The sequence below is a fragment of the Melospiza melodia genome, chromosome 18 (genome assembly GCF_035770615.1).
Source record: "Melospiza melodia melodia isolate bMelMel2 chromosome 18, bMelMel2.pri, whole genome shotgun sequence".
Classification (NCBI taxonomy): domain Eukaryota; kingdom Metazoa; phylum Chordata; class Aves; order Passeriformes; family Passerellidae; genus Melospiza; species Melospiza melodia.
In genome coordinates this window covers 12,576,185-12,603,173 of record NC_086211.1, presented here as the reverse complement: position 1 = coordinate 12,603,173, position 26,989 = coordinate 12,576,185, and the positions used below count along the sequence as shown (strand labels likewise).

At 40.2% G+C, this 26,989-nt stretch overlaps 1 protein-coding gene across 20 annotated transcripts in view; it reads left to right on the top strand.

Moving 5' to 3' along the window:
- The window catches only part of RBFOX1 (RNA binding fox-1 homolog 1), a 1,162,974-nt gene that overhangs the window by 578,190 nt on the left and 557,795 nt on the right, over positions 1 to 26,989 (top strand). For 14 of the 20 annotated variants that reach the window (XM_063171143.1, XM_063171123.1, XM_063171126.1 and 11 more), the window contains one exon: positions 21,118 to 21,155. The exons of the other annotated variants lie outside the window; for them this stretch is intronic. Coding sequence is in view for 13 of the 14 variants with exons in the window: in XM_063171123.1 (XP_063027193.1) it covers positions 21,118 to 21,155 (38 nt within the window). In the remaining variant the exon portion in view is untranslated. The remainder of the gene's footprint in view (positions 1 to 21,117; positions 21,156 to 26,989) is intronic. 20 annotated transcript variants of the gene reach the window in all.

The window sequence follows — 26,989 nt, the reverse complement described above, 5'->3', positions numbered from 1 at the left end:
CCTCATGCACTTGATATCAGCTCCTTCTTTCTGTTCCCCTCAATGTTCCTGTCACCTCCTGGAGTCAATAGAATTAAATTCTAATACTAACATTGAATTTGCAAATTTGGAGACTTGAAACATCACCTGCTCTGCATGAATGAGTAGTTCCTGTGGTAAAGTTTGTTGCAGAATGAGGCCTTTGTCGGGGATGAGCCATTCGTTGATGAGGGGAGACTCGGACACTCAATATGAGTGATCAGCAAGTTCTGTTTGTTGAAGAGAGCATCAGACACTTAGACAGCAAATAATGAGCTTATGAATATTCTGTAAGCCAAGGTTAAACTATACCATCAACTCTTCCTCATTCCTTTGGGCCTACATTCCCTATTTCCCACGTCTCTCTGTCTGCTTGTTATCATACCCAGCTAGGCCCAAGGACACGCTATCTTGCAGGTGCAGGACTTGGAATTAGCCACGGCCTTGTAGTTTTCCAGTCTCTAGTCAGCTACATTCCCAACAAAAGTTTGAATGTGGTATATTTTCAACAGAATTCACAGGTTTGAAATCCCCTGCACTTGAGAGGTGCTTTCCATCCCCAGGAGTGCCTCTGTTGTAAGGATTTCACCCTGGGATGTCCATTTGCTCTTTTTCCCCACAGTGCTTGCGCATCTCAGGGTGCAAGAAACTGGACAAGATAATTTTAAAAGAAAGCCTTAGAAAATAAATACAGTAAGTGATGTGGTTCCACAGCTGTGACATTTGTGGGAGTGTAGAACAAACACATCAGCCACTTGCAGGAAATGTCCTGGCAGATATTTCTGAGGTTCTCACTGGAAACAAGGAGAGGATTCAGAGGCACAATCTGGGTCAAATAAGAAGCAATGCAGCCATGGGGGAAGGAGTCTGTGCTTTCCATCCTTTCCTCTCTGGCACCAGGGATGGGGGGAGTTGTCTCTTCTCGCAAAATTCCCAGGCAATTATATTTTGAAAGAAATTGAACATAATGTGCAGGTGCTTAAATATTTGACACGGCACTTCCCATTCTGACTCAGCAGGCACTTATTGTTCTTTTGGCACTGCTCTGATGAGCATGTGCTGCCTCTAAAGGACTCTGATAAGCAGGAATCCTGGCTGTAAAACATTCCTGGTGTTGGGTATCATTTCTGAGTCTCTGGTTTGATGGACAGAAACATATGGCTGGTTACAGGAGTGGACTGAAGGGACACAAATGACAGTGTGACGCTTTGGCCAGGACTGGCATCACAGAGAAGAGGAAGGCAGAAGCTGATAGATATTTTAATTACAGTATTTGCACTGATAATATTAATCACTGTTGAAAAAGCAGTTTATTTCAGGGGATGCATGCATTAGCAGCTCTTGTATTAGATGTAAAAACACATAAATGGATCTGGAACCAGCCAGGTCCCATCTAAACATTTGTGCCTTCCTTTCCCAGACCTGCAAAGTTTCCCGTCCCACTTCATAATTGACAGATCAATGGAGCAGATTAAATGCAGGAATAAATAACTAGCAACGTTTTCATAAGCCTGAAGTATTTGGATGGCCACTAGAAATGAAACTGAGATGTCCTGGATTGTTTTGTCACTTCAAGGCTTGATTAGGAGCTCTGAGTGTCTTTCAAAGTTGTATGTTTAATTTCTGATGGAAGCTTGAGGATGGATATAGAGGTTACTGAGTAAGAGAGCATTATCCAAGAGATCGGGGTCCTACAGTTAGACTGAAAATTCAGAGTTCTTTCACAATCTGGATGACTCGCCCATAGACTTTCCACCATTATGACTGATTATATTAATATCTAATCTCTTTCTGATTATATTAATATATAAACTCTTTTCCCAGGTAATTTCTAATGTAGGTGCTCCAGCATTTCAGGGTTGAACAAGCATTGACACTGTAAGATGTTGCTTCCACCTATTCCAAGTCTTTCCCAAAAAGTCTAGAAAAGTCCTTTGCAACTTTGAACACCTTTCTTTTATTTTGCAGACAACTAAGAGGAAAACCAGGAAAAGTCTTTTTGAGAATGGAGAAGAGTGAAGTGGTTTTGGTGTTGTTTTGGTTTTTGTTTGCTGTTTTTCTTTTCCCTAAACAAGAGTTTCACATTTCATGAAGGTGAATTATATAGAAAAGATGAATTATGCAGCACAGAGGTCTGTAATTAAGTTTATCACTTTATCTGTTCCTGATCTAGCAAGTCTTCAGGAGGAAACATTATTTAATTTACATTCCTATTATCTCTTTCTCCCCTTAAAAAAAGAAAAGAAAAAAAAAAACCTATTTTCTCAGTCTTTAGAAAAGTGAAGACAATGTTATTGTGCTGCTCTGTTCCACCCTGTTTCTTTCAATTCCTATTTAATAAGACACAGGACATCTCTCATAAATTCTGTACCATCAGTGTAATGTTGCTTTGATGATACATTGCATGTTAAGTTGGGATTGGCATGAAAGGATAGTGAGGGCTCAGGAGACATTTTTATATTTTTTTCTATTTTTTGCATAAATGTTCTACATCTCTTGCTGTGAAAATTTATGGAGAGCTCTTGGTGTGAAGTTTGAACTTGGGGTCTTCTGCCCCCTTCTCCTCACCTGGAATTAGCTCTCAGTGCCCTCCCTACTCCAAAGAACTCCTTATTTTGGCAGGGGCACGAGTGAATCTCAACAAAAGATCCATTTCTGGAGAAGAGCAGGCCTGGAAAGTTGTCCTGACCCTTTTCTTGTGCTGTTGCACTAAGGGTGAGACTTTCCCCATGGGATCCCACTTGGAGCTGGCAGAGGTTTGGAAGCTCATTTCCAATCCAACCTCTGACATTTGAAGTTGCTCTCTCTTCATTTCCCTGCAGGTATTTATGGATACCCTGGCATTCTGGGGGCTGTCTACCTGAAAAGCAATACATTTACTCTGTTACTGCTTTTCTTTCCATGGAATAATGATGATCTCAACTGCAAGAATGACTCTGAGCATGAAATATAATTTAGACACCTCAAACCTAAATTTGTTGCAATACCAAATTCCATGGATTTTAAAGTTTTTAAATATATATATAAATTAATACTTAAATACATATGCAACCTATATTTTATATAGGATCCTATATTGTATAATGCATTTATTACCCCCTAAAAGCTCATTCAAAGTTGTATTGTTCATCTCTAGTATAACTCTTGCTGTGTCTTCTTGCCCATCTTGTTATTTCTGTGCTTTTCATCCCTTTTCTTCCTAGTCTATACTCCGTCCACAAGAGCAAATTTCATCTCTTTTTCTTCCTTTTTATATGCTAGTTCTTTCTTCAAGTTGCTATCTTCTTGCAGTGTAGTACAGCATAATCAAACCACCAAACTTTGTCCTTTTTTGAAGCAGGGGTGTTTGAATATTTGAAAACCCACAAAAGAAAGGCAGATCAGTGGTTCTGGCATTCCATTCTTCAAAATTGCTCTTTCATTTGAGAGGAATAGAGAAGCTCTGGGTGGGCAAACTGAAAGTTGTGGTGTGTGTTTAATGAGGCTGTGGAGGGAGGCAGGAGATGGATGGGCAATGGTTCAATGTGGTGAATGCAGATGTGTCCACTTAAAGGAGAAAAATGTGCTCGAAGAATAATCTTATATTTGATAATCAGGCCACAGTTGGAATGTGTCCAAGCTTCTCAGGAAGCCCAGAGGTCTGGGATCTGCTCCCTGAAGATGAAGTTCCAGCAGACTTCCAGATCAAGTTCACACTTGGCCAGGTGAGTTGCATAAACCTGAGTGTGCCTGCTTATAGCCACAGCTCTCTTCAGAGAGAGCAGCAGGCACAATTCCCAAGGATATTTCCTGGGAATCACAGTGAGGAACCACAGAGAAAGAGAAAACAATTCTTATCTCTACTCTCTGCTCCTGTTGCTTTTGCACACGTGGAATGTGTTAGGAAGATTGTTTACCTGAAGGGATTTGCTAATTGGATTCTGCTGAGGATTGTTTTGATTCCTTGGCCAATTCCTTGGTCAAATCTGTGTCCTGGCTTTCGGGAGACAGTCATGAGTTTTCTTTAGTATGTAATATAGTATAGTGTATATGTATACACATATATACATGTATATAGTAGATACACTATATGTATATAGCATATACACTATATCTATATATATACACTGTATGTATATATATAGTATATATACCATACTATATATATACTATATACATACTATATATTATATATATACTACTATACTATATAGTATATATACTATAGTATAGTATCTCTTTGATATAGTATAGTATAATGTAATATAGTACAGTTTAATAGAGCAATTGTTCAGCATTCTGAATCAGTGGAATCAGATGCCAATCATTTCCTTTGTCGGGGGTGCCCTGTTCTGCTATACCCACTCAAGTTTGGGATTCAGATTCGTGTTCTGCCTCTCCCTGACTGTTCCAGGCATGGTGCTTTGAGGTCTGCCAATCTTTTGCTTGCTGGGATCCAGGGATGTTATCAGAGTCACCTGGCAGCATCCCTGGTGTTAAAAACCAGAGCAGGCTCCCAGTGCAAAAGTGATTTCAACATTTATTATAAAAAAAGAAGGGCCCAAAGCAAGGGAGCCTGGGCTGAGCAGGAACGTTCCTGTCGAGGATGGAGCAGCGCTGGCACTGGGGCTGCTCAGCAGCCATGGCCCCATGGAGCAGCACGGATTCAGTGGGTCAGAAACCCCTTTTTATCCTGTTTTTTGTCCCTTTGGATTGGTTTCTGTTTGGATCCTTCATTTGCATGAAGGTTAAGGCGCTGGATTGGCCCATTACAGTTCTGTCCAGGCTGGCTCGTGGTTCGCTTTACTGAGGTGTCTTATGGTACCTTGAGTGCTCTATTTCTTATAACAACCCTTTTAACCCCATTTACAATATATTAACCAAACTTACGGTGTAGGGCGATAGAATATCAGAAAATCAAGATAGCAAAGAAAGTAATCTTAGCCCTAAGAAGTTGCAGCTGGGCCAATTATCAAAGATCAGGAATGGGCCTGACTTTACCAGGCCACAGCTGTAAGCAATGAGAAGCAGAGTGCTAGAAAAGAGTGGGGTGGCTGGGTGAGAAGGGAACTGGAGTCAGTGGCTGCTTTGGGAAGAGGAAAGAGTCAGTGCTGTGAGGAGCCGTCCATGAGAAACACCAAGAAGGTATGGAACTGTTGTGATAAGGAGACAACAGTGTGGAACCCCTGCAATAGGATGGCAACATAACAGTACATGGTTAATGATCTCTCAACTATTTCACAACAGTTTCTAACCTATTTTTGACACCTGGCACGGCTGGCAGGAGATGTTGACCCCAAATCTAAACCCACACACTGCATCCCATGGTGCAGTTAACCAGGCTGCGCTGGGATCCACTAAAGATCCCAAGAGAATATATTCATCAGTTCCACACTGCAGCTTTTGCTTAAGTCTGGCTCCTTCTCGAGGCCCTTTAGCGTGTGTAATGGGGTTGTTTTTGCTAGGAAAGCTCTCTCCTATCCCGTGTAATGGGCTGCATTCCTCATTCTAATTGTGCAGCCCACGCACTCCAGGCAGCAGTGGAGAATTGTTCTCTGCACAAGGCATTCCTGCCTCGGGGAGCCCCCCTGCCTTTCCTTGCCAGGAATCATTACCAGGAGTACTTTGGGGGATTTATAATGCCTGGAGCACCTCCCAACACAAACTTTATGGCTCTTAATAGCTGTTACCTTTCCTTACAAAGTTCGTCTCTCCCCAGACACGCTTCTGCCCTGGGGCAATTAGTTAACAAAGTAGTCATTAGCTATTGATAATGATCAATTTGTCAGGGATTATTGCACAATAACGCCGTGTTCTCTATTATTAAATAGGCCCATGTTAATTGTAGGTTCTCTTAAAAGCACTTCCTTGGATGATCAAGAGGGCTTTCCATAAGACAAACTGAGCTTTGCAAAAGTAGAGTAAATTATATGAAGAATTGAGATATTGAGATAAATATATATTATAATGATACTTTTAGAAATGTTCATGATTTGACAGGTTTATAATTTTCAGACGTAGCTGCTAATATGGGAAAGAAGTTTTTCCATAAAGCAGGGTCCTTAGTGGTCCTGTATGATACCCTTTTCTAGAATAAAGGAAAGAAGCAGTGGGCACACACAGACATAAAACTGTATATACCTCAAAACTGCCCTATTTGGGACAAAGATACTTCAGTGTGCATGTTCATGAAAAATCTCTTTTTGGTTCTTTTTTTTTTTGGCCAGTTTATGATGCATCACAGAATGGATGCAAAATCTCTTCAGAGAGATATGTATAGTTGTTGATGATTAAAACTGAAATTGTTATATCCATACGATTTTTTGATTAATTATAAAACTCTGTTTCTTGTCTATTGCTTAGTTTCAAGTATCCAGTACAAATTTCTGTCTTCTGAAGATGTGATTCTTCAGTAACTCAGCATGTGCCACTCTCATCACATCCTGTTAGAATATGGTCATGGAGATCACAACCTTAGAAAAATATTGAATTAATAAAAACCCAAGAAAATCACTGCACCTTGGTTAAGTGTGGAGGGCTGGGATTCAATGTGCCTATGTGAAATTCTTCTTGGGCTCTGTTCAGTTTTAGCATTAATATGTCAGAATCTGCAGAGTTTTAGGCTGTTTGCAGCAGTGTTTGCCATCAAGAAAAGTATGGGGTTGAGTGGATATTTTATTATAAGTGTGAAAAATTATTTCCAGGTAACATTGCAGTTGAGTTTGCCACTTGATGAACTTAAGCAGGAACTCTTGCAGCCATTTCAGAGTGGAATTCATTGTTTCAGCAGCAAACAGAAGGCGAGGAAAAGCTATCACATTAACATTTTAACAGGATAAAGCCCCAGGTGCCCCCCATTGAGGGATGGGATCCTGACATGTTTAAATGCCAGTGTGGGGAATCCAGTGAGGATGACAATTCTGAGCAGCAGGTGAGCTCTGCTGGGCAGGTGGCCCTGGGACAGCATCTTCAGAGGGCTGGGCTGGGACTCCCTCCATCCTTGTTGAGTTCTTTCAATCCTCCTGGAGAGGGGGAGAAGGAGGGATGAATTTGGCCTCAGCTCTGACATCTGCCCGCACCATGGTGATAAGGCAAACCCAAAATCCATCCTCATCTCAAAGCTGGAACTTCAGTTCCACAGATCCTGCCATTTATTCCTGCATTTAATGCTGCTGCTTCTAAATTTCAGGTCAGAAAGTGAGAAAAAAAGCGGGGATTGTACTGAGTTGCTGTGGAGAAAACCTTAAGGTGCCTGTGAGGGTTAGGTATAAAACATGGATTCTTTATAGCTCCCTGTCTTTGTCAGAATGTTTTCCATTGTGTTTGTGTCTTGTCAATGCCTGAAGTATTGATTTCCTGCCAGTGTGAACTGGATTCCCAGCGAGCCTTTTTGTCCTTGTCTTCAGCACCCTTTGGTAAAGTCACTCAGGAGTGCTTGTTTAGTTTGGTTTTACAAACCATAAAATAGTGTTTTATGTGTGACTTCCTCATTGTAAATGTAGCAGCTTTCCTTTCTTTTTTCACTCTGATACTAAGGTTTTTAAGTGGTAATTTTAGGAACAAAAGGCTATGTAAACACAAGGTGAACTCACATACCAGAGACTTGTAAAGATTGGTTTCCTCTGGTGCTTTGTTGCAGTGTTGCCTCATGAACTTATTTCAAGGCACAGATTGGAAAAAGTCATGTAGTGCTCACCTGCTGCACAATTAAAAGTGATTTCCCTTTATGCATGAGCAGTACCAGGTAATGTGTAGTGGTCAAGAAAATGCAGTTAAAAAATAGAGTATAATAGTTTGATTACACATTTGTAACTAATTATTGCTTTAGTGCATTTGAAATATGCAGATGGCAGTAATAATAATAATTAATATTATTATTATCCCTTTCTTGACTTGAAATGCCTGTGTTGTGTTTGAGGATATGTATTGAGCAATACTTTTGCTGGTTATATGATTGTGGGAACTTGCTCACGTTTGCAGTTCATTGTTAGTTGGCTTGGTGTAATTAAGAGGAGATTTCAGGTCATGATCTAGTAGAGGTTTTTGTGTTGATTCCGTTGCTGTATTTCAGCACAGATGTATTACACAGCAGTCTAGTCTGTACTCTGAGCTGCCTTACCCTGTCAGTGTGACACCTCTGACACCTGGCTGTGCCTGAATCCACTGCTGCTGCCTCTGGCATCACTTCCAGCCTGACTCTCAGTGAACTCTGAGCTTGGATCCATCATCACTCAGCTCTGCTTTCCTGGGACTGTGGAATCTGTGTGTTCATTGCTGTGTTTTGGACTTTTGGTGGATGATGCCCACTTTTTATTTTGGACTTTTGCTGATGTGATCCTCACTCAGCACTCAGGTGTGCTGCCTGATTTGTCAGAGAACATGTGGCTGGTGCCAGAGGTGGCCCTGCAGCATCTTGGCCTTTCCTTAGGAGCCTTCCTGCCCCTTTTGCAGAACAGCTGATGGTAATCACTATAAACATTAATTATGAGCTGATAGAAAAGGGTATAATCAAAGCAGAGATGAATTAGGACAGCGATCCAACATCCAGACCTTTAAACCAGCTGATAAATCTCTGCTTTTGATTAATATGAGGGAAATATAATAGGGAAACTTCGTTGCCAAGGGGTCTAATTGTCCAGTTCTGTGCTCAGTAAGTGTCAAAATGCAATAGCTGGACAAAGAAATGAGACAAAAGTCTGCACTGAGTTAATGCTTCAGCAAAATGTTTGAGTAACATATGTCTCAACCTGGCTGGAGTCCTAAAGTAGGAGTAAAAGACTTTAATTAGATGATTGATGGGTGCTTCAGGAGAGAGCTGTGAATGCTCAGTGACTGCAAGGTCATGAGAGGGAACAGGGGACAGGGTACATTCCCTGTCTGAAAAGGGGACAGGGAACCTGGGGAGGAGGGACAGGGAAGGCCACCAGCCCCAGGGGCACACAAGCAGCCCTGGCTCACTGGGGTTGTTACCACCAGGAAGGTTTAAGAGCTTTGTGCTTGGCTGTCTCTCAAAAAATTATGCAAAATATCCAGCTGCTTCCTGCAGTGCTCAGGAGCTATAAAACTTTGGGATTTTTTGCTAGTAAACAACAGAAAATGATTTGCTCTGAACAGTAAAAACCTTACACTGGTGATTGGTGACTGGCGCTGACACTGAACTTCCCAAGGCACTTCGTGGTAATTAGAAGTATCTACAGTGTTAAGCATTTTTGTTGGATGATTCTTGGCAAAGTGGGTGCCAGTTTTCCTGTGAGAGGGGTCATTTATGTATGTGGGACTGCACATTTCAGTTTAGACATCACTGCCACATCTTCTGAGGTACTGAGATAAGGAGCATGCCCAAATCCTGGTTTGGTTTTCCTTAAGTGCCTGTGAACTAGAATTTTGTCTGTGATTCTCTAAGAATTGGTTCCATTTTTATCATCATCATCATCATCTATTTTTTTAACTGTGGTGGGGTAGCTTTCTGTCTCTCACATTTCTATGTTCTTGCAATAAACTATTGCCAGATTATTTTGAATATTACTTTCTATTTCCAGTAAGGTATTGACAGCCAAGCCTTTCTTTATGTGCTATTTAAAGTTTTATATCCCAACCTTTCTGTGCCCATCAAGCCCTCTCTAGACATTGCTGCAGTTTTCTTCTCTGCCAGCCTTGGTTGGCACTCCTTGCCACCAAGCAGAAAATACTGTGCTTTTCAAAACATTTTCTGTCTGCATCCTGTGGCAGGACATTGAGTATTGGCTGTTAAGGAAAAAGTGAAATGGTCTGAGGTGAATTTGCAGAATCTAGGTTAAATAATTATTATATAGTGCCCCAGTTTCAATTGTGTCCCAGATTTGGACATTATCCTGTGTAGTCAATTCAGATAAATTAATAATGAATCTGTTTCACAGTTGATTATTAGTTTCTCCTGAGATGATACTTGATTAATTTTTTTTAATCTTAGTTTCATGTACGTCTGACTTTGTTTGAATTTTTCTCTTGTTTTTTTTTAATGGTTCTTGGCAAGAAAAAGTTGAAAATGTCACTTTGCTTAAAGAAGATGTAATTCTGAATAAGTTTTGAGTAATGTGAAATATTTTTGCATTCATGGCAGTATAGTACCTTAGCAAGTAGAACTGGGAAGTTGGAAATGTTGCTTGCTGGGTCAAAAATTGCATTTCAAACACACATGGATGCAAAAGCAGTGTGTTTCCCACAATGGTGATCATTGCTGTTCTCAAGGGAAGGCTGGGGAGCCAGGCTCCCATTCAGCAGGGGTTGTCTGGCTCTGACACTACCAGGACAGGGTGTGCTTGTTCCATCCATTTGCAGGAATCTCAGCAGCCTGCAGAAATAATAATGCTGTGCCAAAGAAAAGCTCCCCTGCCCTGGCAAACATGGCATCAATCCCAGTCATTGTCTGTGTGTCAAGTGTAATGCATTGGGTTAGGATAACCTGAACCAATACTTTTATTTTAATGAGACAGGTGGGTAGAAATTTCCCAGAAAGGTGTTTAGGGTCATAAATGTGCTTGGAATGCCTGTGGTGTTGGATATTTATGATGTACTGTATCACAGTTAGATAAAGCAGCAATAACATGAGTAACTGGGGCTGTGGTGAAGGGGAGAGGTGAAGAGAAGCAGAGGAGCTGTGTGAGGTTATGAAGTGTTTGTGTCCTGAACAAGAAGTGGAAATGTGAATCCTGAACACTGCTGAGGGCACAGGGGGCTGTGGAAGAATTTAACGCTGTGGTTCCCCAAACAAGTGGAAGGACAGCACTGGTCAAGTGAAATAAATCTTTCTGCTGTCCATAGCAAGAGCTCAGGGAGCACAGAGCCTCCAGTTTGTGGTGAGGTGACTGAAATCCATCCCACAGCTTAGGATTTCCTGCTGTTATTTGATTGGATTGTCTTCTCCATGGATAATAGTGTGGGGAAGACTGAGATTGACTGCATGTGGCAGGAAGTTGTCCTAATTTTTGTAGCTCATACCTCGAATTCTGAGATGAAATAAGTGATTGTGTTGTTTGTAAGGAATACTTTTGGAATTCTGTCTGGCACAGCAGAGTTTTCATAGGTGACAGTAGCAATAGCTGTTGGTCTAATGGGTAGTCATTATGAGGAGGAATTAAGTTGTTTGCAGTAAAATTATCCAAGGGGAAATTGCAGTACCAAAGCTGTTGCTTGGAGTTATTTGCCTTTCCACTGATTGGGTTTCATTACATTTTTTCATGATGCTGAACTTGAAATTTCTTTACTGATATGTTTGCTCTAATAGCCAGCTCTGCTGCTGATGTTGTGTTATGTTCTTCTGGGGATATGACCCTTGACTCTTTTGAAAGTTTCTTTATCTCATTTTTTCCACAAACTTTTAAAAATTTTTTAAGCCATTTTATATGCTTTTATAAAAATATATTTTGAAATATATAAATATTTTATAAATATTTATATATTTTTATCAAAATACTACATGGTACTGCAGTGGTTTTGTTTGAGTTATATTTTCATCCCTCTGCTCTCCCTGCACAGCTTACATGGTACTTTCCAGTTACATCAATTCTAATATTCTCTCTGCTTCCTTTCCCTCCTTGAATCTGTCCTCCCCTTATTTGTTTAATCTCTTATTTATGTTTCATCCTATTGTATATTTCACTTTGCAACAAAATTATCATTTTTTCTGAAGGCTTTATGATGGTGTCTGCAATGCGTTCCCTGTAGAGATTGTTCAGTATCAGATTCTTCACTTTGCTTTTACCTTTTAGGCAGACAATAGCAATCAAAAATCCATCTGGGAAAGTTGGGAATAAACTCATGGTGGATCTGATTCCTAATGGATACCAGTGAGGTACATCTGTGCTTTATGCCATCCATCCTTCCTGGATGCTGAGAAGCAGAGAACACATGGATCTCTTGGTTTTTACAGCATTTCTCTGTGGAAGTGAATGTTCAGGCCATTTTGGAGACTTCACAGAAGACAAATGACAATTCAAAACCCTTGAAACTCTTTCCCAGGGTTGTATCCAGTGTGTAGGGCACAGCCCAGCAGTTATTCCAGATGTTCTTAGGTCTGAAGTGCTTGCTGGTGCCTTTGGGATGCAGCAGGGCTGTAAAAGGGGTTGTGTTCATTGTGGCACTCTCAAATTAGGCTGTATGATAATATTCCCTTCAGAAACACAAGCTGCTGAGGAGAACTGTTCTCCCTCAGAGAAAACAAGGTGTGGTGTGTCCTGAGGTGCAGAGAAGTCACTGTCCTTGAGGGGCTCTTACTGCTCCTGACCTTGTGCTTTGTTTGAAAGTGATACTCAGAGCACCAGGCTGGCAAATGAACTGGTGTGGTGAAATTATAGAAGAGAGGATGTGAAAAGAAACTTAACATGGGCACTGGCTTGGTGATTAGTTTACCTCATCAAGGTGCTTATATTTGGTGGGAGAAGTGCCAGATGCTTTGAGCTCTGTAGTGATTCACTGGTGTTTTAGACCAGTGTGTGGAACAACTGAAAATTGAGCCGTGTTAGGTCATACATAAAAATATGTTGAGTCATGGATTTGCGCTCCTCTCTACACAGCATCTTTTTAAAAAAAAGATTGCAACGACTACTTAGGATGAGTAGCTACCAAAAGGAGAGCTACTTCTGCTGCAGTAAATGTAAAATTCTTTTACTTTGCTGTTCACCAGGGAGTTCAGCAAAGTCCAGGGGATCCTGGCTGTGTGGGGAGCAGAGGAAGGCCAAGGGCTCCCCTGGGCATCACCAGAACCTCCCAGAACAACATGGGGAGCAACTTGCTTCAGGCTGAAGGTTGGCCCTACTGTGAGCAGGGTGTGGAGCCCTCAGGATGTTCCCTCACACCTCAGTCACAAACATTAATTCCCCAGGGCAGCATTCTGCACAGACAACAAATGCTGTCCTTCCTTCCAGATCATCCACTCCTGAAGGGCTGTTCTTTTTCTTTTTCTGCCTTTTTTTTTTTTTTTTTTTTTTTTTTGTAACTTGTTTAACAGGTTTTCTATTCCTTCTCAGCCATTCCAATGTATTTAAGGAGATTCAAATCCCTTCAGTCAATTTTAATTCCATATTGTATTAGGAATAAGTACTATAAGATTCAATTGTCTTCAATGACAATATTTGTTTTATTAGACCTTCAAGTAATTTTTGGGTTTTTTTTTCTTTCTCCTTTTTTTTTTTTTGGCTTTAGGAAACATGTTTCATTGTACTATTTAGAGAATGACCTTCAGTACTGATAACACTTTGTTGTAGTGCACTTTTTTTTGTGTGCACTGTTTAAATAATGAATTGTAAATCAACACAGTTAAATGAGATATGACTGCACAGATTTCTGTGTAAATTGGGAAACTTCACCACCTGCTCTGCAAGGACAACCTTTACCAATTGTGGATGTTTTTCTGTTTCAGAAAACCTTTCCAGAGGAATTCCAAATCTCTCACGTCCCAGATCATTAAGCTATGTGACAAAATAATCCTTGTACTGAAGAGTGGCTGAGTAGCACAAGAATGGTGGTTTTTTTGTGCTAACTTTTTCTAAGCCACTACTTTGAAAATGTTTGGAGGAACAAAATACAGGAGAAATTCTAGGCAGAACAATTTGTAATTCAAAATACCTAGAAAATAGTTTTAAAAAAAGTACTGTTCTACTTTTTTGTGTCCATAGCATTTTAGTTTTATATGGAATTCATACAGTATTAAATTAAATAACTTCATGTATTTATTAAGTTTGAAAAGCAGTTTAATTTTTTTTCTTAAGAAGTATGAGAACATTTTTTTAATTTAGATTCGGCTAAAATTATCTGTCATATGCAGATGATTATGCAATATCTGCCAGCATCCTACCCTAAGACAGTTTTACCAGATGGTCAAGCGTGTTTCATGTGGCACTTGTTTAAATGCAACTATATCTAATTTTTCCTGTAATTATTAACATCATCTTGCATCTAAGGACTTGATCTGCTAGACTATTTCTGCCACATTTTGTAGTTCAAAGATGGTGTTTCAACCTTTGTAGTTGGCAGGACAAGTATTTTGCTTTAATATCTAAGAGATCTATATTATCATGTCGAAATTTATACTAGGAATAACAAATATTTTATCCAGTGCTGATTATGTTGTTTATAAAGAAAAAAAGGCTTGTTATTTAATTTATGTGTCTCCAAACAAGATGAGACCATGGCACTGAGATTTACTCAACTGATTCTGAGTAATGAAGCAGAAATTTGAGCTACATGTGGCAGAAACAAAGTCTCTTAACGATGCATTTGCTTGAATAAAGCCCTAAATTAGGGATGCAGGCAGGCTTGCATTCACATCGGTGATGGAAGATGATAATCAAACAAGATCTTCACTGGGGGATGGACAAATCCACAGTTTTATAACATGATTATTATTCCACATGTACACTCGGTACTGTGCTGTTCTCCCTGGTCCTTTGCTCTTTAAATTTTTGCTTGCTGCAGTTTCCCTGGGATCATCCTATAGAATATTCTGGAGTTTGAGCTGATTCTTCTGCTGTACTTTTCTACAGACATCCTGGTTCAAGGTTAAACTATGATCTCTGCAGTGAAATCTAGTTTAGCATGTAGATAAAAACCCAGTCCCATGGGTAGTTAAAACTCAGTGCCATGGATAGTTAAGTCAGCCTTTGGGTGACCAACACACATCCCAAAATTTGCGATTTTAAAGTTTATTTCTGAGCTTCAGGCTGTGATTTTGTCATAGGTACCATGGTTGGCAGTTTCTCATTTTTTATTGGGCATAAAAAGTAATAATATGGGGCTGTTATTAGCTACAGAATAAAGCTCTGTTAGCACTCATTTTTTATGTTAAATCCAAGTGCTGCATTGATTTTGCAGTAGGAAGACATGCAAGTCAGAAATGCAGTAAACAATGAGCCATCAACAAAGCATTGACTCAGGGTGTGAAAGAGAATTGCAGAGTTCCAATCAGAAACAACAGAAGGAAGGACATAAAAGAAGACAGTAGAAAGAGAAAGCAAGAATAAATATAAGTAAAATAATATTGAAAACACCTTCAGTCACTGAGAGGATTTTTACTGCATTCACTGTTTGCTATGGGGATCATCCTGTGTATTTCAGTACCAGAGAGCAGGAGCTGGATGGCTTGGCCTGTATTTTTAGGATACTTCCAAGACAAGCAGTAAATACACCCCTGAGTGTGCCTGTAGCTCAGTTAATGGCCATAATCGACAGCAGTTCCAGCCTGACGCCCTGCTGTGCACAAAAGGAGCTGACCCTTTAACCATCAACACTCGAGCACAAAGCTCATGTAGCAGCAAGGGGAGGAAAGTTTAAATTGTCAGCGAGATGAGGTGCAGCCCAACCCGTCCGTGTAGCACTGGGTCAGGCAGGATGAAATTCACATCCCTTGCAGGGAACTGTGCCTCAGAATCTACTGGTTAGTAGCACTGAATTTATAGTAAAACATAAAATTCAAGTGACAGAAAAATAACTGAATAAATAAATAAAATAATATTTTTCAGCATGGTTCTTGTAGACAACAGCACTTGTGAAAGATGTTTTAGCTGTGTAATTTATTCCTGGATAATTGTGATTGACACCTATGGGTGAAAAAATGCTTTAGGAACAGCTCTGACTCTTGGCTAAGCGCAGTATTTGGATGCCCAGGTTTAAACATAGATGTTTGTGATTCCATTTAATACTTTAAGAAGAAAACGTAAAGCTGTCATGAGGCATTAATTATAGAACCTATTATGTCTTAATTTTTATGAGAGTGAGACTGTCCAGTTGTCCAGGGGCCAGAATCCCAAGACCCAGGTGAGGAGAGAGAGTTTTCATGGGTTTCACCTGGTGAACTACTCTCAGTTTGCTTTTGTAGAATTCCATCTTGCCTTGAGACACACATTTTGTGCAGTAAAACCCTTGTTATCAAATGCATTTTTGAGGCTGAAGGATAAGTAGGATAAGTTTTTCTTTTACCCAGGCAAGTTGTTCTTGGCATCTGGCTTATGGTTTTTTTTTTTTTTTTTAATACATTGCAGTGCAAAATTGTACAGCCTGTTGCATGCTTACTAAAACCCCTTTATTTTACAGGTTTCCCCAAATTCTCTGTAGTTTTGCCATTGTTTTTCACGACCATAGCATTCTACACTTATAATATCTAAACAAAAACACTAGGATGGGGTATCAGGAAATTCTGGAAGGACTGTAACGTATCAGGATTGATCCAGCAGTGATTTGCATCCACCAGGGGGTGAGTTAGGATGTTGTGTGGGCAGGAATAATCTGAGGGATGGGTGCACTCTGCATGTCTGCTGGCAAGAGGTGGGATTTCTGTTCCCCAGTGGCTCACTGTTGCTTTCATTTTCTTAATAAAGCTCCATATTAAATTAAATTAAATCCTCTTATGTTGCAGGTATTTCAAAAGATGGGCTGTACTCTGCTACAGATGCTGGTCATAAATCAAAATACTGATTTATGGAAGTGGTAATAATGATGGAATATTCCATCCTCTCTTTGTTGGTTTTTCTAATTATTTTAGGACTTTAGAACTGATTTGTGGTTGGAGCTTTTAACCATCCCATCTCCAGCACTAGGAGCTGGTGTGGTGGTGAGCAGGCAGCATGCAGGGGTAAAGATAAGCTGTGCTTTTCAGGATGGCACAAACAAGCACCAAGAATGCTTTTATTTCAATAGATCCCCTTGCTGGTGGTCGTGGCTGTCTGTAACAAAGGACGTGCAGGGGCTGGTGATTACACCAGGGATGTTCCTGCACTGCTGAGCAGCACAGGGTCAGCACTGAGTGTTGGAACCAGGTTGTTCCTGGCCTAGAGAAAGGATTGGAGCTCTCCTAGCAGCTAAAAAGTATAGAGACAAAAGTTCTGCTGAACTATGGAAGAGGCTGAAGGAAAGTAACCGGAATGTTTGAGTGAATTGCCAGGCACCTCTTTGCCTGCATTGTAGAGATGGTCATTAATGTCAGATAACCATTACTGAGATCATGTATTCAAGGGAAAATAATGAGCTGGTTTTCAATAATTCAAATATTTCTCTTTTCCAGCCATTGCTTTTCTTCCACCTTTTTTGTGTACACGGGCTTTTCCTCTTTAACCCATCTGATCTTTTACTTGGAAGAACTGAATAAATGTAGGTGTTCATCCTTTCTTCTAACAGACAATTGTGTGAAACCTGAAGCTCTGCAGAGATTTCAAGGAATAGGTGTCATTTGTTGTGGACACACTCCTCTGTAAATCTGTAGCCTCTCTTGCTTTTTGTAGCATATTACTCATTTTTATTTTTCCTTCCTTCCCCCCACTCAGCCCTCTGGGTTTTTTTTCCCTCTCTTTTCTTCCCTTTTCTTTTTGACTTTTTTTCCTTCTCCCCTCTCCCTTTTTGCTTTCCAGCTTCAGTCATTTCAGAACATGTTGTTATGGATCCCTTTTATTCTCATGTCAGCGTTTCAACCCTCTTCAAAGATCCCATCAGCCAAAACCAGATTCTGTACTCACACATAAACCCCCACCCAAATTCTCTGATGTTGTCATGAAGGGCTCAGACACATTTTTCCTTCTGGGAAGAAGGAGAGAAGTGGGAAGGGGAGGAGAGGGTTGCTGCTAGAGAGTCTCTTAATTTCATCCATCTTAAAACTGATATTTTGTCTACATTGCCACTGCAACCCCACTTCTGGGCTCTCTCAGCCAGTTCTTGTTTTCTTTCACCACTTTGCTATCTACCTGCACAGAGTTTCCTGCTCTGTCAGGAAATAAGTAGTTTACTCCATAAATTCCACTGCAGGAGAATTTATTTTTTTCTCCCCTTTTTTTTTTTTTTTTTTTTTGCTTCTATTGCACCTTTCATGCCATTGCTTCATCCTTAAGTGGTGCTTTATGTCAGATGAGGGACAGATATTTGTCTGAAAAATGGAACCCCCCCCTCAGCCATGAAACAGTCCTGGGCTCATTACTCTGTGGAAGGAAAGCTCAACAAAAGCTGGGGTGAGCAAGAGCTGCTCAATGACAGAAACAAAACATAACTTCCAGTGTATTTGTCTTGGAGTAAAAGTAATGTATGCCCTCTATTGAGCAGGTAACCTATCGATTACAGCACAGCCAGAGCACTCTCAAATCCCTACCAGCCTTTCCCTCTAATGGATATTAATGTCTCCAGCTTTGCTCATGTTGCTTTGGAGAAATATTAAGGGTTACAGCCAATGTAAAAAGAGCTGTTCAACAGTTCTGGTATCTTCTGACTTTAAGAGCCACTTAATCAACTTTGTAGTTGTCTAAGGATACTGATTAATTTGCATTTGTGTTATGTAATTTAAAGATAAAATGATTCATGTTTCATCTATTAAAAAAAAAATATTCTGCAGAGGCTTCCTTCTACTGTCTGAAGAGAGATTACATAAAGAAATGTGCTACTGAGTGCATTTATCAACTAGAAAAAGGCTCCCCTTTTATCTGAGTAGCTTTTCTAAGTGTCTCTGTTTCCTTTTCCCACTGTGTTTTATATAAATTCGTGAACATCAGGAATATGATTTCTGACATATCACTGGGGACAGATCTGGAGGGATGAACACTGTTGCCCTTGCACATCAGTGGAAGGCTGGGGATGTCGAGCCTTTACCAAGGCAGCTGTTCCCAAAATGTTCAATCATTGTTAAATAAGCTAACAAATAGGAATTGTTGAAAACAGAGCAGGTATCTCATCTCTGCATTGTTCAGTTTGATTTCTCTTGTGAATCTACTGTAGGGTAGTTTTTCAGTTACTACAGCATTATAAATATTGATTAATGTACAAATTTCCTGCAAACATACACATGTAAGTACATATATATTAAGAGGTCATATCATAAATAGATATAAAAGAAACCTGTTGCAGTACATTTCAGCTTCTTATATTACCAAAGTTAAGTGAAAAAGGTTAAATGTTCTTTGCATCTGATTATCTGTTGTTAAAAATGAAAAAAGATTTAATTACTCAGGGTTTTATATTAATGTTTAATAGACAATCTTTCACCTGAATACCATTTTACACCCAGGACAGAGCTCTGTCTCAGTTTGCATTGCTTCTGCTGGTAGACTTAGTTGATCGAGAAAGTTTTTTGGATAAAACCCTCTGGTTTCCTCCCAATTTATTTTGGTAGTTTGGGGTTTTTTTTAATTATTTTTTGGCCCCCAGAGTTCCAGCCCCCTCCCTGTCTTTTTACTTCTTTTTTTACTTCTTCTCTGCCTACTTGTGCTCCCCCAGAAAACTTTTCTGTGCCAGGTCTTGGCACAGCCCATGTCTCTGCGGAGGTTCAGGGAGAGTTTTGCTTTCCAGCTTCTGAACAATGATCAAAGCTGTCACATCACTCAGTTCTATTTCATCCATGTGAAATTTCTTCCTAACTCTCACAATTCTTTTATCTTGTTTTCTACTACCAGCAGCTCCAAAAGTCAGATTCATTCTATGAATATGCATAAAATTTGTGTTTGGCTGCTCCCTTCTATATCAGGACTGTTCTCCATCCTCGTTTCAAGCCCTGCAGAAGTTTGGAAGTCAGGGGAAGTTTGAAGTTATTTTATGCAGAGGCTGAGGGATGTTTGTGTATGCAGTACAGGGATGTTTGTGGCTGGCTGAAGAGTTTTCTTTACCTTTTTCCATTCTGAAACTGCTCCTCAGTGATTTCCTCCCCTCAGTGCCTCCACAGCAGCGCAGAGTCCGGGCATTCTTCAAGTTTTGTGTCTCTGTGCTTTCTCTTTATCTCTGCTTTGGCTGTAAAGTTATGCTTTTTAATCTTTTATAGCTATCTGGGTCTTTTAAAACCATTTTAATGTCATTCTCACCACCACACAGAATAAGTCCAGTTTTAGTATTTCTCAATTAGATTATTTTTGGCTGGTTTTTGAATTCTAGTAAAACAGAGGTTTAATTGGGTTGATACAGTGCCAAAATTTATGTTATTTTTCAGCAACTTGTTTTTATTTATAAAATAAGTTGTTGTAACTTCAAGCAATGTGATTCCATAATACTGAAAGCTAATCAGCTGTGTGGTGTGTTGAGTGTGCATGGAAAGAAGAAAGAATTTCATTATTTGATGTTTAGTCTGCAAGCGTAAAGCCAGAGGCCAAACAGTTGGAAGAAAAATTTTCTAAAACCAGGTTATTTTATTAACTCACAGCTAGTGTGCAGGGGTTTGATTAGAGTTAAACCTCAGAATCATGGAATCACAGGATGGTGTTGGGTGGAAGGGACATTTAGGGTCTTGTTCCATCCCCTGCCATGGCAGGGACACCTCCCACTGTCCCAGGCTGCTCCCAGCCCTGCCCAGCCTGGCCTTGGGCACTGCCAGGGATCCAGGGGCAGCCACAGCTGCTCTGGGCACCCTGTGCCAGGGCCTGCCCACCCTCACAGGGAACAATTTCCAATTCCCAATATCCCATCCATCCCTGCCCTCTGGCACTGGGAGCCATTCCCTGTGTCCTGTCACACCATGCCCTTGTCAGAGCCTCTCCAGCTCTCTTACAGGCACTGGAAAGCTGCTTTAAGTTCTCCCCACAGTTCTGTCATAATTTGGAAGTTGTGGTTCTGCCAGAGCCATGCCTGTGTGTGTGACACCAAACGTGACAGAAAAAGCCATTTGGGTGTGACAGTGTTCACAGGGGTTTGGATGAGGGAAGAGATGAGGATCTGACTCCATGTTTCAGAAGGCTGATTTATTATTTTATGATATATATTAAATTAAAAATATACTAAAAGAATATAAGAAAGGATTTCATCAGAAGACTAGCTAAGAATAGAAAAACAAAGAATGATAACAAAGGGTTGTGTCTTGGCTCTCTGTCTGAGCCAGCTGACTTTGATTGGCCATTAATTAAAAACATCCAACATGAGACCAATCACAGATGCACCTGTTGCATTTCAGCAGCAGATAATCATTGTTTACATTTTGTTCCTGAGGCCTCTCGGCTTCTCAAGAGGAAAAATCCTAATGAAAGGATTTTCCATAAAAGATGTCTGCAACAACATGAGGGTTGGAATGTCTGGAACAGAAGGGGAAGGGCTGTGAGGGCTTGCTTAGGCTGGCTCAGTAACACACTGTGTGCTGAACCTATGGATGAAAATTCCAATTCTTTCCCATTAATGCCCTGTCCATTGTCATTACAGGACGCCCTGAGCTTTCTCACATAGTGCGTTGGGGTTTGGTGAGTGACACTGCTTTTCTCAGAATATTGCTCCCACCCTTGCCTGCTGAATGCAATCCACAAGCTGTGGGTGTCAGTCTGGAGGGAAAAAAAAATTAAAAAAAAGTGTCTGAGCAGCAACATTTGTCTCCTTGATGTTTAAAAAAAAGGCACTTGGGGTAGTGGCTCTCGGTTCAGTTCTCACTTTTATCCTGCACTTAAACTTCTGATTAAGGTCATGCAGGACACCTTGTCATCTTTGCACCACTTAGCTTGACTTTTATCTGATGCTGGAGAACTCGCTAAGTTGTCTTTGAAGAATAATGTTCTGGGGAAAATGGATCTAAATGGATGTATTGGGTAAAATAAATTCACCTGCAGGCCTGTGCAAAAGCACTGTAAATCTTGCCGTGACCCTGTTCACTAAGGAGGTTTGTTGATAGCATTATATTAAATCAGGAGCAGCAGAGGAAGCTATAGAGATATTCAGCAGTAACTGAAGAGGGAGAATTGCACGGCTTGTGGGATTACAGAATATGGAATTTTGTACTTCCAGGTCATTACTTTGAATTCAAATACACTCCTGGTAGTAATAAAAATCTGTTACCAGATGACAGCTCTCCAGTTTCATGTATGAAACGAGCTGAGGTTTTCTCGGCACCTGGTAATGGGCAGATGCCTGCTGCAGAAAGAGTGTCACAGCTGACACTATCAGCTACTCCTTTTGACATCTCAGGGGGTGGGCAGCAGATAAATATCTCATTGCACACTCACCTCTTTGACCTTAGATTAGATTCTCCTCTGGTGTTCAGCAGGGAGCTGTGTGCAGGGAAAAGTTTGAGGGATAACGGATCTCCCTCCTTTATACAGCATTGTTGAACAATGAACAGGAGGTAAAAATTGAGGGCAATTTCCAAATTATTGCTCATAAATTAAAGACTAGGTGTTATTCCTTATTTCATGAGGCAGCAAACAGGGTTTCAACAAGGGAGGCATCTGAAAGGAGGTGTAATTAATAAGTATTTTGGCCTAGGCTAGCATTACTCTTTCTCCCTTATTCTCTGGGGCTTACCATTGTTGACACCACTGAATAAGAAAGCTAATTTATTCTGGATGTGTAGGTGTTACAGAATATAGCTGCTTTTGAAGGGAAGATGTGGTGTACTTAACATGTCTGATTTAAAGACAGTCGTCCTTTGGTGCCTGCAGAAGAGAATTCAGTGACAAGTCCCTGTGACTGCTGTGTGACTCACAAAGTGGGAAGTCCTACAGGAGCTCCCAAAAGTGGCTTTTCTCTCCCGAAAACAAATCATGTCTCTCATGCCTTCTCCAGGGTTTGTTTTGCTCTCAGTGTGAGCAGTTTGATCTGAAGCTCTTGTTACCACAGGAATAAATGCAGAAAGCAGCCCCTGATGATTGCTGAGGCAGAGGCCACTGAGAAAATCCTCATCTGTCCCTGGATAAGTGTGATTGCTGATAACCCAGCTGCCATGGGAAAGGGAAATGTGGATTTACACAAGATCCCGTGCACATGGGGATGTGTCACACACATATTTTCTGAAAAATCCTTTTGCCAGGACCCTTTCTCCTGAGAAGCTGAGAAGCTTCAGCTTCTCCATGTTTTGCTGGTTTGGAGTGTGATTTGGAGAACTGTTTACCCAGCATGTGAAATTGTTTTTACTTGATGACCAATGACAGCCACCTGTCTCGAGGCTGTGAGCAGTCACAAGATTTTATTATTCATTCCATTGCTCTCCTTGCTAGCCTTCTGATGAAATCCTTTCTTCTATTCTTTGGTATAGTTTTAATATATAATTTTATTTTAATATATTAAATATATATTAAAATAAAATTATATATAATATTGTATCATTTAATAAATGATATATTTATAAATGTATCTATAATACATTATTTATATATATATATATATATATATATATATATACATATATAATAAATATAGATACATATATAATAAAATAGTAAATCAGCCTTCCGAAACACGGCGTCAAGGTTCTCATCTCTCTCCTCATCCTGGGACCCCTGCAAACACCACCCAGGGATGTGCAAGCAGAGGAGGAGGAGCAGGAGCAGCTTCTGGTGGTGACAGGAGGGCTGCAGGTGCAAACATCCCTGTGCCAACCCATGGGGCAGCATTTCCACCTGCAGCCCTTGTGCCAGCTCGTGGCTGGCTTGGAGGTGCTCTGCAGCCACTTGCCCGTGGCTCACCATCAAGCAGAGAGAGGGCAGATGTCCCTTCAAGCCCAACAAACTGCTCTTGGTGGTTGGAAATAATTCAGATACTGGTTATGAAGTAACAGATTGCACTGGGTGCATACACTGCCTTTTGCTGGAGGCATTGCTAGCGCAGGGGATTTGAGGATGTAAAGAAGAGAAACCCATAGAAAGCCCCCTGCATTTCTCTAGGAGTTTGAAAGAGAAACAATATTATTTTCCTTTGCTCATGATCTTGATGTTCACCTTAAATTGGAAGTGCATTATACTTTTTTCTGGATCAGATCTTAAATAGGCTTGAGAGAAGTAACTTTCCTTCTGCCACTCTTACTGTATAACCTGTTATATACAGCATTTTTAATAAATGTAGTAATTTGTAAACAGTTATGAAAATGAACATATCTCATTGCACAGTCACCTCTTTGACCTTAGATTAGATTCTTTTCTGGTATAATGTTAATTGCCCTGAAGGCACCAAGGTTAGGCAAGATTTCCAGTGCTATGTGGTTTTGTGTTTTCTGCTTGGAATTGTGGTATTATTATGAGAAGCTTTAAATAGCAATGCTGATAGATTTTTTAGCATTGGAGCCAATAAAATCAGATTTGGCATGGAGCAGCAATCCTAATGCTGATGAGCATGGCAAACATGCCCAGCTCCCACCTGGGGACAGTTGACACAGATGGCAGAATGGATTTTACCATGTGCTATATGTCTTATTAATTGCTGTGCCCATTACTGTGAACTCCAGAGCCTTCTCCTCTGTTCCACTGCTGTGGACAGTTTGTCTGGTGTATGTTTACTGCAAACTATCACGTTTGTCTCTTTATTTTGTGGATATGATTTTCTCTTCTCTCTCTCTTTCCTCTCACTCTCCTTCCATCCCCCTGGACTTATTCATGTGATTTGTTTTGGGAAAGAAGATCAAATCCCACCCATTTCAGAGCTGGTTTAGCATTCTAAGCAGAGAATATTTGGAGTGACACTCTAAAAACAGGTGAAGTGCATGTGAGATTGCTTAGCAATGTTTGTACCCGTGGAATATGGGCAATTGTACCTTTGAGTCCACTCTTTCAGGTTTGTAAAGATTTGGATGACCAGAGATGCTGTGTGATGCGATTCCTTGGGGTGAGCTGCTGCAAAACCATTAAAATCATTGTGTGGAAAAGCAGCTGGACAGAACTCACTGAAATCCCCAAACTGTGAACTCTGGAGGGACTCTGCCCCTGTTGCTGCCTGCTGTGAGCCAGACAAAGAAAGCCTTGAAACTGAGTGCAGCACTGCATAAAGAATTCTGAGTAAAGTGAGGATATTAAACCAAGATATGAAACAAAAAGCACAAATTTGATACATTTTTGACAATTTTTAAAATCTGATAGCAACAAATAATGTGTTAATTGCTATATTTTCTGGTCTGACAGCACTATAAGCAGCCAGTGGGTAGCATAGGTACCCTCTGGAGAACAGGGTGAGTTAATGTTTTCTCCCTCCTGGGCTTGTCCTAACTAGCTGGTGCCCTGCTCTGGGGAAGTTCATGGAGTTGTTATTGCCCCTCAGCAGCATTGTCCCTTACATCTCAAACTGAGCCAGTGTCAGGTTTGCTGTGGTGGCAAAAGTGACTTGTAATCAAACCCTCTCTCTGGTGAGACTTCGCTGAGCAGTGGTTATGCTTGGAGGCTTGGAATTTAGGTGGGCTGACTCTGGGGGCTTCCGAGGAGTCAGAGAAGTCCTGGAAGTGTGACAATTAAATTAGGACATGAAATCTTTTACAAAACCATAAAACCTTTGTGAGCCATGTCCAGGGTACAAACCCCTTGGCTGTGCTGGCCCCCAGCAGCAGCTCACAGGGAGGATGTTCAGCACATTTCACCTTCCACCTCACACATTTCACCCGTGCCACTGCTGCTCTGGGTTTCACTGCTGCATTCAGCATTGGCAAAAGTCATGTTTTTAACAATTACAGGCATATCTGTTAAATCCATGGTGCAGGAGGAACTGCAGCATGGAAAATAACCTTATTACAAGGCAATTACTGTGAAATGTTGTTCTTCCCTTGCAAGCACAACATAAACACACTAATTGCTAAAAGTTTTTGTCATTTGTACTAAATAGCTGTTCTTCAATTATTTAAGAGTTTCAACATAAAAACAGCAAAAAAATAACCCCAAATGTTACCAAAATAGCCTTACCTCACATCTTTGTTACTAACACTTTGCATTTCACTTTTCATTCCAGCTTTCACAACATTAGACTGTGGTACAATTATGAATTTTAAGAAATACATAATGATTTTTGACATATTTTTCTCCCCCCATTCTTTTCTGTTAGAGGATGGCACAGGTTCAACTATCAAAACATTTGAATTACAAGATGTGGATGAGCTAATCAATAGTCCATTCTTTTTTGTTTGCTTTTTATATTCATTTTTTATATTCATTCTGTGATCACTCCAAGATCACAGAGTCCAATGCCCACCTTTTGTTTCACAGACATCACATTATTTTGCTGTGTGTTGGTTTGTTCCTATTCATGTGCAAGGTTCTTTTGTGTTGTTTTGTTTTGTTTTTTAAAGAACCTTGAGCCTGAAGTAGTTGTAAACCAGAGTTAGAACTATTCCTTTCCTCATTTAAGAAATGGCTAGAAGGTGTGTGGTGGTAAGCTAAATCTTGAGTTAGTTTATTCCATTTTATAAAGGCTTTTATTGCAATACAATACACATTTTGTTCTTTAATCCCAGGAGAATTGTATGTGTTGTACCAGGTTATAAGGTTTAAATTCTGTTTCCCAGCACTTAAAGTAATGTGATGAATATTAAGGCAATAAATTACAGGCAACCAGAATATTCATAATTTGGTGGGGTGGGAGGTGGAATTAATTCAGAAAACCAGTTGAGTTTTACAGAAACATGAGTTTTGCTAGATACTCCAGGAGTGTCTGCTATGGAAACTGGTCTAGCTGTGGTTTAATCAGGGTTTGAATCAGGTCCCACTGAGATTAGAAGCAAAAAGAAAAAACAAAATCAATATTTGTTTTGTTACTGCTTATTATTTTCATTCTGAATAATTTCAGAAAAATATTAATTTCTTAACAAATGTTATTCCAGAGGTGCAGAAAGACTAAATTGTTTCTTCAGCTACGGAGAGCAGATTTGAATTCCTGGCCTTAACAGGTGGTTCAGAAGAATCCTGTGTCTTAAGTATGTTTCTCAATATATTTTGATTATAAATCTGCCATTGCTCCCTATAGAGAGGGATCTGCTGCACATCCTGACATGAGCTGGGGCTGGTTCCAGTGAAAGTGAAATACTGTAGAATTATATTTCTAATTGAAGATATTACCATAGCAGAAGTCTAACCAAAATATGTGACATATTTATAAGATGTCTTCAATCCACCTGTGCTTGTTTAAGGATAATTTGATGAAACAAGGTAAACCCTTCCATTCCTCATTTTCATCTCTCTTCTTTTGACAATTTGTTGATCCACAAAGCTTTTAAAGATGCATGTTTGCATTTATTTCAGTTTTAAAATCAAAAGAGTAGCATTAGAGAAGTTCAGGTTGTGAGTATCAGGTTTAAAAACATGAATTGTTTTCCTTTTTTAACACCTTCACACGTGGA